Source organism: Epinephelus moara, chromosome 11 (genome assembly GCF_006386435.1).
Source record: "Epinephelus moara isolate mb chromosome 11, YSFRI_EMoa_1.0, whole genome shotgun sequence".
NCBI lineage: Eukaryota > Metazoa > Chordata > Actinopteri > Perciformes > Serranidae > Epinephelus > Epinephelus moara.
Genome location: NC_065516.1, coordinates 13,976,878 through 13,990,419, shown reverse-complemented (window position 1 = coordinate 13,990,419; position 13,542 = coordinate 13,976,878). Strand labels below are relative to the sequence as shown.

Sequence of the window (13,542 nt, the reverse complement as noted above, 5' to 3'; positions counted from 1 at the left end):
TCATACTCCTACACGCTTTATAATCAGACTCCTACATAAAACATACCTCTGCACGGGATCACATATACAGCTAGTTACTAACTTTTATTCTTATCTGCAATGCTTGAATAATATAAAAGATGATTTGTCCAGTATTGTCAGTATCAATTTCCTCACAAAATATCTTTAAAAGTTCTTAATTTCAACCATTCAACCAAGCATTGGTTAGCTAGCTAGCTTAGCACAAAGACTGAAAACAGCTATTCTGGCTCTGTCCAAAGCAGGTCTATATTATGTGTTTTTTTATTGTGTGTTTTACAGGAGATACTATTTGTTGGCATAGTCATGCAGATTTTGATACCTTTTAATTAAGCCAGGCTAGCTGTTTCCTTCTGTTTCCATCTTGTGCTGAGCTAAGCTAACTGTCTGCTACCTGTATGATACGTCCAGCATTTCTGTGCTTTTTTAAAGCATCAAATTCAAAGACTTTTCAGGGACTTTGCCCGCCTTATTCCCTTCAATTATAGGACCTAACATGGCATTACTTCAGTCACTCAAACAAGAACTTAAATGTCACATTTTCTCGACGTAGGTGGTGCTTTAAAAAATGACGTGGGACTTGGGAGACAAACATGTAGACAGCAGAAGTAGTAGTAATAGAAAAATGCAGCATGCAGTGAGCTCCCATGCAATGTCTATGAAAAGCTGCCACTCTGGGCTGCAGCCAAGTGCTGCTAAAGTAAAAGTTGGGGGTAGTTCAACTTAACCTAAGCAACATTAAGTTTAAAAAAAAAAGAACCTCAAGTAATATTCTTGCACAAAAAAAATATAAATTTAAGTATTTTCAATCACCAATGTCATGTCTGAAGCTTTCACAGCCTTTAATTTTCCCCCTCAAATTCACAAACTTTCCAGGATTTCAAGGACCCCTGGAAACCCTGACATCTTTACTGTACAAACATGAAAGCATTTTCAATCTCATCTAACTCTGAGACAACAGCATAAACATATTTCCCAAAATGTCAAACGGTGTCTTTGAAGTAATGTGGACAAATGAAAATGCTTTATGAAAACTTTATTTGAGGCTTGGATTATCACATGCAAACACCACTCTATCCACAGGCAGAGAGGGTGAGAAAGCCTTAGTACATTTCAGTAGAAAGGTAAACTATTACTTTTTTTATTAAAACATAATGGCTCTGGAAAGATTAGTGCTATTGCAGATGCACATCTTTGTAAATGATATAGTATTCTATATTAATAAAACATGGGAATGCAATTAAAATACTGCATTTTCATCTGAACTGTACAGCTATTTGTTTACAATTTACATAGGTCACACTGCTTTGCAAACAATTAATGATTACTGTCACTCACACAAAATCTTTCCACAATTATTTGTACAAACATATTACATCACACATTAAAATTATACAATATAGAAAAACGTGACAGCGTAAACAACACAGACAGCGACAAGTGTTATACATTAATAATCAGCTGAGTGGACGATGAGGTTGTCAGAGATTCTCACCACCTTATGGCTCACTGGGTAGTTATGATTCATGTTCATTTGGTCCAGCACTGGAACAGTTATGCTACAATGTGTTAATGTAAGAAATCATAACACCGCCTACAGTATGAGTGTACCTTATGATGTTGAGGCACTTCTTCTATTTGGAAAACAATTTAAAGTGGAGTCCACTTTGACATAAAGCACAGACTGATATGCATCAGGACAGGTGATGAGAAGTCTCGCTAACCTTGTCTAACCTATACAAAGCTATACGGAAGCGTTATATGTTCGTTCACTTGAGGAAAAAATCTGCTGTGTTTTTCTAAATTAGATTATTATCTCTGATTAAAAAAAAAAGACTTTACGAGATGATCTTGTTAATTCGGAAAAATGAAAATTTACGAGATAATTTTGTAGATTCAAAAACACAAAAAATTTACCTCATTATCTCGTTAATTTATAGACACAAGAATTTATGGCTATATCTCATTAATTCAGAGAAACCTGAACTTACAACATGAGTTTGTTAATTTAGAAAAACAAGACATTATGACATTTATGACATTATGTTGTAATTTTGCGGCAATATTTCTTTCATTCAGAGAAATTTGAACTATGTCTCATTAATTTAGGAAAACAAGAATTTTACATGGTCTCGTTAATTCGGAAAAACAAGAACGAGAATTAACAACTTAATCCCAATAATTTAGGAATGTTGTTAATTACGACATTAAGTTGTAAATTCAGAAAAAGGACGATTTGATGAAATATCTTGTTCACTCAGAAAAATGTGAAATTACCTGACCTCTTTTCGACATGGTCTCCTTAATTCAGAAAAACAAGAGTTGACGTAATTATCTCATTAATTCTGAGAAATGAGACTTTGACACAATCTTGTGAATTCAGTAAAAACGAGAATTTATGAAATTACCTGGATGTTTCAGAAAAATGACAATCTACGACATTATCTCGTTAATTCAGGAAAAGAGCATAATTTTTTTGTCGTAAAACTTTTCTCAAAATTATAATAATATCGTCAATTCAGAGAAACAGGGCAAATATATATTTATCTATCTCTCCATTTTCTTTTCTCTCAAGTGAATGCATTACGCTTCCATAAACAACATTTAGTGGTCACTTTAAACATAAACCTCATTCACACAGCTGCAATCTTGCCAACAATGCCTTCATTATAACTTGCTAAAAGCAATAAATATTAACTTATTCTCAGAATTTAAAAGAATTACACACATCAATATATAATTACATTCAATCCTCCCGCCTAAACTAGTTATTACAACATCTTATTATAGCAGCATTGCCTGGGCGTCTAATGAAAGTGAATTGTGACAATTTATAACCACATCAAGCATCTATACTCAAACTAAAGTATCAGGCCCATATGATGTGCAACACAGCCTTAGATATGGAAATAATCGGGAAGCTGCTGTAGTTGGTTTATAAACACGCTGACAACATCACAACTTTAGGTTCCCCCTCTCAACACAAACCTTTTGTTTACAGAAAAAAATATTCCAGTACAGTGGTATCATCTTGAAAAAGCTTGTATCATCACAGGCTCTAAACCCATACATTCATGTTTCTATCTGATTTCACATCCACCTTACAACACGCTCAAGAGAAATCGTCCTCCCATTCATTACTCTAGGTGCCTTCTTTATAGTGCAAAAGCAAATTACTGGGCTGTGGGTCTAAGCAGGGGGGAGTTACAGCCATAAGCAACCCGACCAGACATTTAGAGGACTCCTCATTATCGTCTATGCCCATGGGTGTTTGGGTGAGAGCAGATTCAGTTGGTCCGTCTATTAAAGAAGGAGAAATGTAATGAGTTACATTGGGTAATGCGAGAAATGGTGGAAGATTGCAATTTTAAGGGAATACTTCATCCCCCAAATTATCAATTGTTTATCAATTACCCTGTGTAATGCTGAACTCATGAAATAACTTTTTCTCGCATGCCTCAACAGTGAATAAGGAATCCAAAAATCAATTTAATTGATGAATTAAAGTTATAGGGGTCCATGTTTAACACCAGCAAAACTATATACTCTCACAACTCATACAGTATAGTCCAAGTCTCATTATCCAGTCGTAAGCTCAGTACTTTCCACACAGACAGAAAACCAAGCTGAAAGTGAAACTTACCTATGCTCTCTTCAAAGCCAGACTCCATTGACAAAAACAGACATTTACCTCACTGAACAGGGAAGCTGCTGGTCTACCGCTGTCTTGATCGATAGTTTGTTTGTATTATTGTTTGACTTTGGTGAATCTAAACTAACCTTTTAAAACACTTAAGTTATACAATTACACAAATTATCTGATTGAGGCAGTGGTAGACCAGCAGCTCCAGTGTTCAGCGAGGTAAAATTACCATTCTTGTCAATGGAGTTTAGCTTTGAGAGAGTTTAGTTCCCCATCAGAAAGGGCTGTCTGTTTGGAAAGTACCGAGCATACTGGATAAATGAGACTTGGATTATACTGCACGAGTTGTGTGAGAGTTTGTTAACAGATGTACTGATATAGTTTTGCTGTTGTTAAACGTGGACCCCTATGACTTAAATCCATCAAGAATTTTCACCTTCATTCTTCATTCCCTGGAGGTATGCGAGAAAAAGTTTTCTTCACAAATTCAAAGTTACACTGGGTGAGCAACTAATATGCAAGTGGTCATTTGGGGAGTGAAGTATTCCTTTAAATTTCAGTAAAATAATACCTTCTCCTCCTCTGCATATACAGGTGAATAAGCCACTGAACCACAAATGGCCATACAACAGCAAAGGCCAAACTGGTCGGAGAGATGTCGAAAGGCCACCAGGATGGTTTCTGAGGGACAACGTGAAGAATAAATAAGAATTAGCATTATTTTAAATAAAACTGGTTCGTCAAACTACTGACTTACTAATTAGGTTCCTGCAAATGATCACAAAACATTATTTCAGCTGGTGTAGGATATAAAAAGGAAGCTTTCTTTCTTAATCAGTCAAAGAACAAACAGTGATGTATTGTAAACAGTTTACCTGACTCCTCTTATTCACTGGAGGTGATGCATAAGTTGGAGACAGAGACATTGATCTTGCCTGCAGAGACATAAAAAAAAGTCTTTATACTTTTTGTCAAAGGAAAAGGTAGACACCGCTCAAGTATGAATGTTTCAGTGAGTATCTGTCTGCAGTGTGTTGTTGACAGTACCAAAGTACAGACCCCTTATCTTCTGTCTAAAAGGCGTCATCTGCACACTGAAATCACAACTTAGCCAGATCTGAGTTGATGTGTACTCTGACACTTCATGTCATAGACACTTTTTTATATATATATATATATATAATTATATATATATATATATATGCCTTTAATTGATAGGACAGTTAGCTGTGAAGGGGGGAGAGAGAGAGGGAGTGACATGCAGCAAAGGGCCACAGGCTGGAGTCGAACCTGGGCCGCTGCGGCAACAGCCTTGTACATGGGGCGCCTGCTCTATCCACTAAGCCACCGACGCCCCAGTCATAGACATTTTTATATGCATGATTTTATTAATGTCATATTGATTCAATTAAAATATTGTGATTGACTGACATTTTATAATTACTGAAGTTGCTCCTCAGTGGTTTCAAACAGCTTGTCTGCCCCAGGAAGCTATTTTTAGATGGGAATAAAACTACTTAATTTACAGAAATATCATTAGGATACATCTAGTTTTTTGGCAGGTTTACTTAATACTAGTGTGCTACACATGTCATTTTAGAATACTGCCCTCTTCCTTTATTTGCGAGTTAAATGCTGAAAGTAGTCTCAGGTAGTTGTTTAAACATTTGACATATTTATATTGCTTATCTTGTTCGACAACAACACAAAAATTCCTATTCCTCAAATTCCTATTGTAAACACAGATAAAACTAAAATATATTCATATTTGAGAAGGTGGAACAAAATGTGGTGTTTTTGGAGCCCTTATTCCTTTAATGAGTGAGAGGACGGACTCGTCTGACTCGTCTGACCTGGCTTGCAGTCAGAGCCTCCAGAGTGTGCAGCCTCTCCAGAACGCTCTGCATGTCCTCCTGCAGCCTCGTCAATGCCACAACTATCTGCTCATTCAGGCTCCCCCCAGGTGTTGTTGATCCTCCCCAGCGGTCCCCATCCCCATGTCCGCCACTGTACGTAGGCATCAGAGATCCAGAGCTGCGGCCTGGAGACCTGGAGCCTAAAAATGATTCGTAATTAATACACGTTCAGTAGCTCTCTTCAGAACGCCATGCAGACTGCAAAACACAGTCAAACCAAAGTACTGACGCCCTATTAGGGCGACCTTACCTCTTCCTCTTCTGACCAAAGAGCTGTTCGGCATGTCTACATTCAGTCTCTGTCTCTGTGACATTGTTCCACCGTTCTCTCCGTCCTCTCCCCCACACCTGATGCCCTGCGGTGCACCGTGAACATCCTCCTGGAGCTCCTGTGTTGCCTGTGGCTCCTCCAGAGGTGGAAGAACGTGGTTCTCCTCTTCTTCCAGGTCGTCCAAAGAGCGGTTATGCTCTGAATTCTGGAGAAGATGCACAATAAAAATTAATCAACGACGAACCAAGAGCAACCACCACTGCACAAGTGGTTTTCAGTTTTTACTTGCCTCTTCCTGGCCGAACTGGTCCACAGAATCACAGTAGACTTCGCTGTCTGAGTCACTGGCCAGGTGGCTGGGACCAGTCACGCCTACACTGGGATCTGAGATCAGCACAGAGGGCACAAATAGGGAGGAAAAAAGCTAAGCACTTTAATGCAGAGTAAACTGCACCATCATTAACAGAGGGACATGGAGGAAAGGCAGTGTTTACTTTATTTGGGGGCTTTGTGTGCCATTTCAGGGGAGCCATTAGTTTAGTCCATTAAAACTGTCCCAGGAGCAGCTGACGTGTAAAGTGTTAAGATTCAGTGTATCTGCTGAGTTGCCACAGCTCTGGGAATGAAGCTTAGCAGATTATCTGATCACATGGTGCGCTGATACACCAGCACGGGCAGTCACAGGCAGCGGGTGAGGTGAGTACAGAGTCCTCAGTAACAGAACAGGACATTTACTAATGCCAGATTTTAAGACAGAGTGAAATGCAAAGTACATTTTCCCAGTTTTAATGCTGCTTTAATTAATAATATATCTCTTGTTCGATGCCAAATATATGCCAAAAAATCTGTATCAGAGTATTTTTAAATCATAATCCCTGTCTTAAAATGTTTGATGACCTATGGCCTTTACACAACACTGTGGTTTTTTGTGCAATTAATACACACGTCAATACATTTTTTCAACACACAGAACGTGAATGTTACGCAGTGAAAAAGCGGTGTAATATTTTTTTGGAGTTGATTTTTCAGAACTTTTGCAGCACAAATAAAGACATCAACCAATCATGTTGCGCGGAACAGACGTCACATCACAGCGATGTCAGATCTTTTGATTGTCTGTGTTTCTCGGCACTCTGAATTTTATGAGAAAGGACAAAAATGATAAAGACAATGTGTGGAGCAGCATCTCCAAACAGCAACATGGAGGCTTGTGTAAACCAAGAATGTAAACTTTATTGGTTCTACCAATCTTGACAGACGCAGCCCATACCAGAACCAGTCACTTTCCTTTTACCTTTCACAATAAAAGCCCTAGACACAGACATTGTGTAACTGTTAACCAGAGGGAACTAAAATTCACTCAAAATGAATCTACTCTAATCTTTTATTAAAGAAGTGTTGCGACTGTTGCAAATTCACATCGCTGTCAGTTTTGATGCAAAATATTCGCAGGTGAGTGTTTTGCATTTTCATGTCATTAATTTGTCATGTCGCCGGTGTTTAAAGGCCTTTATGCTGCACTCAGAGCCGTTTACAAGAGTACATCCAATCAAATGAGACCATTTGTGGGCTGTAGTAGCTAAAAGAGCAATATAGGGAGAGATAGGGAGATATGTGTGTTTCGATATCAATGGGCAAAACCTTTGTTTTCATTTCCAAAACAATGCAGGTGAGGTCTAATGCCTTCATTTATTCCTCGTCCTCCTCCTGATCTAACAACACGGGTGCGTTCAGCCCTGACAAAATGTGGCAAAGCGTTTATTTAAATGGGAAACTGTAGAGCTGAACACCCTTTTGTGTTGTGCAAGCGAACTGTCTTTATACACACGTTGCTGCTGATTTGGGAACAGCTCCAACATACCCACCTGACGAGAGACCGAACATACCTCAAAGTACACTGCAAACCATTTCGAAGAAAACATGTTGTTCCACCTGGAGCTGAACAGTTCAGATTGAACGTGCTCCAGGTGTGGGAGGTGTGTGTAGAGCCAACAGTCTGCTGTAGCTCTGCACTGCACTATACTCTAAGCCCGCCCAATTTTTAGCGGTCCAATCAAATGCTAATAATTTTGTTTAAATCTTTCTTGTTGCTGTATACTGCATGAATATTCAGTTTGAATGGGAAATGTGTCACAGTACAGAAGGTGTTTCATTGGGACTTCAAACTAGAACAGGACGTGCCATCATGGAACTCGGTGTTCCTTACCTGTGTGGTGACCGTTGAGCACAGGCTCGCCAACTGACCCCTCCTGAGAGTTGTCACTGTTCAGAGCGGCCCTGGAATGACTCCCATTGGTCAGATGGGTGACCCCGTTGGCCACTTTACCGTTTGACAGCGGCACTTTGTGTCTCCTGGCTGAACTTTTTTTCTTTGGCTGTGACGCTGCTGATTTCTTATCTGAAATAAAACCCCAACAAACAAAATCACGTCAATTGAATGGTTTCTTCTTGCATTATTTTCTGATGTAGTTTTTATAACTTTGTCACCTTTTTTGACGTCCCTTATCACTTCCTCTTCTTCTTCTTCCTCCTCCTCCTCCTCTTCCTCATCCTCCTCGTCTTCATCTTCTTCCTCCTCTTGTATTTCTTCCTCTGACATTTCCTTCACTTCCTTTGATTTGAGCCTGGCAGGACGGGTCTCCAGAGTGCCGTTCATTTCCATCGTTCTGACGATGCTCTTTGCGACGCTCTTTGACGGCATTGAATTCAACATTGTGCCAAATCCTGAGCAACAAAAATGGATTTAATTCCAACACAGCAAATCCCAAAAGACAATGCTTCCTTTGAGGTAATGTTAAAGCGATACAGGGTTTCTTCCAACCTGAACCCTATTTTCCCATGTTTTTGTGTCTAAGTGACGATTGTTTTTGGTCCAGTATTGAGAGAGAAGGCTGCAGCCTGTCGCAGACAATAGGCTAACATGTAACCACTCGGCACAGGTGCGCCCCTTCAACTTATGTCCATTAAACGTGCTTGTTTTTGCCACTGACAGGTTTAGATTTTTTTATTAGTGTATTACAACATTACAGAAAGGATAATATGGAAAAATTAAACATTTTCCCGTACCTTTCACTTGCTCCGATCTGTTTGGTGTCTAAGTCTAGCTACCGAGAAGACTCATTCTGAAATCTCACGAGGTGACGGAAGAAAACGACAGAAACGCAAGTGACTGTTGAAGAGAGAAGTGCCAGTAATAGTTTGTGTTGGAGTACAGAAAGCAAATCTTATTAAAAATCTTATTATAATCTAGAAGATTTTTAATGTCATGGCTGACAATTACGAAGATTTTAACAATGTAAAAAATGTATTTAATTTCAAAGCAAAACATCTCCTTTAACGAGTACAGAAAACAGCTTGGAACAAGCAATTGGGAAGGAAAAACATTTAATTTCTTTGTAGGGCCCTTTCTGTAATGTTGTCAGACACTCAAAAGAATAATGTGAGCCAGTGAGTGGCAAAAACAAACACTTTTAATGAATGAAAATTGTCGGCGTGAACACGCCCCGAATGGTTACACTGTAGCCTGTTTCACCGCTGCTGGCTGCAGCACTCTCTTGGAACACAGACCAATTTCAAAAATTCACTTAGACACAAAAACATGGGAAATTAGGGTTTGGTTTGAAAAATATCACAGTTCTCCTTTAATAACACTTTCCCTACTTTATAATTAAATCAAAATAATCTATTTACATGAGGTTGAGAGACACAATTTTAAAGTCAGTGCCAACTAAGCACACATTAAGTTTGGCTTTACCTGTATCAAATGAAAGCATCTATTTCTGATGGCAAAGAATGTGCTAAGCTCCATGTTCTATAGCACTAACTGAGCATGCACAACACGACTGCTGATAACAACAAGCACCAAAAGCGTCTGAGCTACAACACCAGACCAGCACTAAACTATACCACCAGACTCAGTCATATACTTGCCTTCCAGTTGCCTAGCAAACTGTGTCAAACGGGCTGAGCATATGACAAGAGGCAAATTATAAAAGGTTAAGCTCCACATGTTGTTTCTGACATCACAAACAAAGTGAGAGGTGAATCAAACCTACCTGTGCTCAGGTCTGATATCTGTGTGATCTTTTTCTTCTCGTCAATCAGCTCATAGAACGGGCCGAGGACGCGTAAGAGCTCCTCCACCTCGTCCGTCATGGGCATACCCTCCAGGATCTTTGCGTCACACACAGCAACAGATGCAATGTCAGTGACAGTCCATGAGTCCACAGTTTTGTCTATCAAATCACTTGTATTCTTATATAATAAAACTGTTAAATCGTCTGTAAAAGTAACATACCAGCTTCATTTCATCAACATACGCTGCCATCGCTTCTTCTTTTGGCATATCTCCAAGAGAATTCCAAGCATCCCTGAATAAATAAGCAATAAATAAATAAACTGCATTATTACATCCTTTAATCAAGTAAAAAAAAGTAAAACATCTGCATCCTAAAGATTGGTTTTGAACACTCATGTGCCAGTTTTCAACTTTGTCGACAAGGCCACTTTATTGGAGGTCAATATGTCCTCCGTTAGCTGAGGGACAAAGGCCGACAGAAACCATTCAGCAGTAACTAGAGTTATTCCCTCACTAGGTGTTTTTACAATTTCCTGATGAACTTGCGAAACCCCACCCTGATGTAATGAGAGAAACAGCAGCTTAGTGGGTAAGAGGTTACATTCCAAGAGTCCACAGATCACCTAACACAACTGGAGACTAAAATGGGGGACGCCGTGGGTCACAAATACCCAGTGGAGTGCATGTGGCTCTGTCTTGTTTTGCACAGTAAGACTGAAGCGGCCCAGAAGCAACATGTTGTGCAACATGCACAAGTTAAACATTGTTTTTATTTCAGCCAACAGTGGCTTATCCAGATTAAATGTCATGATTTGCCTTGAAGACTGTGATAGAACCACAGAAAATACTGTAATTAAATACACTCATATGTTCCCAACAAAGCATGTGAGAAACCTGAACGCATTGGGGCAAAAATAAAAACATACTGAATGACTGTGCATTTCTTTTTGTCTTTACCATTTTGCTTTGCCAACTGCATCCCAGAAGCCAGGTCGGGGTATATTGCACGGGCCCACAGTGGCTTGTTTATAGTAACTGTAGAACTTGAGCATCATGTCGTTGGACGGCTGAAAGGGACCTGAGGAAAATGGAGGACATTTTATACTGAAAATGTGCAAAACAAATGTTTAATAAGCACAATTCCTACTTTTTTCCTATCTCTTACAAATCTGCAAAGTCTCTGAGACACAACAGACTTTAAGGGAGCAGTGTGCAGGATTTAGGGGAATATAGCGGCAGAAATGAAACATAATAAGTCTGTTTTCTTTTGTGTGTATTCACCTGAAAAAAAGAATCGTTGTGGTTTCATTACCTTTCATTTGTATCTTTATAGGAAGCTGTGCAACATCCACGAGGATTGCAGAAACATATTGGACAAACCAAACACTGGCTCTGGATTGGGCCATTCATGTTTTCGCATTGCTAACTGTAGTTAGCACCCTTCTGCGAAGAGAGCGCCAGTTTTTTAACATGAACCTGCTTTATTCAGTATTTTTAGTGATTTAAATCACTGGGTCTGTTTGTTTTAGAGAGGACGAGACCTCTGTGGATAATTCAGCTCCTGGTAACAACCTTCTAAACGTCCAGATCTTAAGTTATCCGAGAAAAAAAGCCAACGATAAATTAGCAGGTACTAGGTAAGCAACCTGCCTCTTACATCCAAAACAGCATCAGAGAAACATTGATTTGTAATGTGAAACTGCTTTATTCAGTGTTTTCAGCAGACTGAATGCCTGATCTGTTTGTTTTGGAGAGGAGGAGATCTCTGCGGATAATTCAGCTCCCAGTAAAAACCTCCTGAACTTCTGGATCAAAATAAAGTGAGCACACACTTGCAGGTGCTGTGCTAGCAGGCCATCTGCAACCTGCTTTATTTAGTGCTTTTACTGGTTTTACTCACCTGACCTATTTGTTTTGAAGAAGAAGAGACCTCTGATTTGGCTCCTAAAAAACCTACTTAATAATAATCAATGAATAAATTATAACCAGCAGAAGTTTTAGCTGCTTGCAGTCTGCAGTCCTAGCTGCTGGAGGCCACTACATCCCCTAAATTATACACACTGGACCTTTAAAAAGTGACTGTTGTGATTTTTGCATGGAGTTGTTGACTGCAGGCTATAAGGTAAATCTCTGCACACTGTTAGTAAAGTGGATTATGCCTTTTAAGTCGCACAACACCCAAAGCTGTGGCACTGCACCAAGCTAGGTCTGACACCATTCTGCCTGTGCCCTTATGTTAAAGCCGTGAACTGGTTGAACTGGCCTAAATGATATGCATATAGACTGGTTTGCTCACTTACCATCCGGGGCTAAACTCTTGATGACTTTAACGGCAGCCTCAAATCTCAGCACTGTCAAACGCCTCTCATCTTCCACTTTGACACTCTCCACCTCCATTGTGTCACACTGAGACAGTCAACACAAAACCTACAGACAGACAGTAAACAAACACACCACTGCAACATCACACGAGAACAAGAATATGCCAAAACGTCCACAATAGCATATATGCTAACTCTTGATACAACTCTGGCGTGTATATCCAGACTTTTGCAATGCTAATGCGACTAGCTAAACTTGGCAGTTACTGTATTTACAGTATGTTATGACCACCAGTAGGAGGCTGTTGTGTATCTAGGACACATCGTCTGCTCTGCGACACACGTCTAACTGCCAACATATCTGTGCTAAATACAAAATAAACTTCCAAACTGTCGACGGAAAAGCCCGAAACCGATGATACTTACCGTTAAAGTCAACGGCCTATCTGTTTGTCAGACGGCGACCTGTCTTTAGCCTTCGACCAGACGCCATGAACAGTGTAATGAGGCTTGGCTTAGGTGTACTCTGGGAGTTGTGGTTTTCTACCGGATTTCGCTATTGCCTACAATCCCCACAAATCCTCCTCGGCTACTATAACGCTTTTGGTGGAAATGTTATTGAAAGAGGATTTCAGTGAGAAACTAAAAAACTATTAATAAGTGAAAAATAAGAATGATATGGTAAAAATATTTCGACGTAATCTTGAATAAATAGCATGAATCCCCACAGTTTAGAGTAAAACTACATTTACCATCATGCTCTACTCGGGATCCATGATTTTTTTTCTTCAGTTGGACGGATGATGATAGGTAGACGGGAACGAAAAGCAAGACCTCTCACTTTGTTTTTATTTTCGAGTACCACAAGTTGTAAGATATCCAGAGCTGAAATTAGTCGATTAATTTATTAGTCAATCGACATGATCTAAAATTGTAATTCATTATTACTATTATTATTATTAATAATAATAATAATAATAATAATAATAATAATAACAACAACAACAATAGTAATAATAATAACTGCTGTAGTGATTTACATTATGGATAAATGAAAGAATAAATGAATAAAAAATACAGATGGATAAATGTGTAAACAAATGAATATGTGAATAAATCAATTAATGTACAAATGCATACATCAGTATACAGATGTGTAAGTATATACATAAATACATATTTTTATACAGTCTCTGATAAATACACAGACAAATTTTATACATTTATATATTTAATGTCTCATTTAATTTGTGATTTATTCATTTATGGTGACAATTAAGAATTTCACCAGATAA

At 38.9% G+C, this 13,542-nt stretch overlaps 1 protein-coding gene across 1 annotated transcript; it reads right to left on the bottom strand.

Annotated features, from left to right (window-relative positions):
- Nucleotides 1–1,039: 1,039 nt before the first annotated feature.
- acbd5a (acyl-CoA binding domain containing 5a) lies at nt 1,040–12,785 on the bottom strand. The gene is made up of 13 exons (XM_050056778.1): nt 12,674–12,785; nt 12,227–12,353; nt 10,884–11,004; nt 10,146–10,218; nt 9,904–10,021; nt 8,336–8,572; nt 8,055–8,246; nt 6,138–6,232; nt 5,828–6,053; nt 5,515–5,717; nt 4,537–4,596; nt 4,233–4,342; nt 1,040–3,318 (listed from the first exon to the last, which is right to left on the bottom strand). Exons 2-13 carry the CDS (start codon nt 12,321–12,323, stop codon nt 3,306–3,308), a joined length of 1,545 nt encoding a protein of 514 aa, XP_049912735.1. The 5' UTR covers nt 12,324–12,353; nt 12,674–12,785; the 3' UTR covers nt 1,040–3,305.
- Nucleotides 12,786–13,542: the final 757 nt, after the last annotated feature.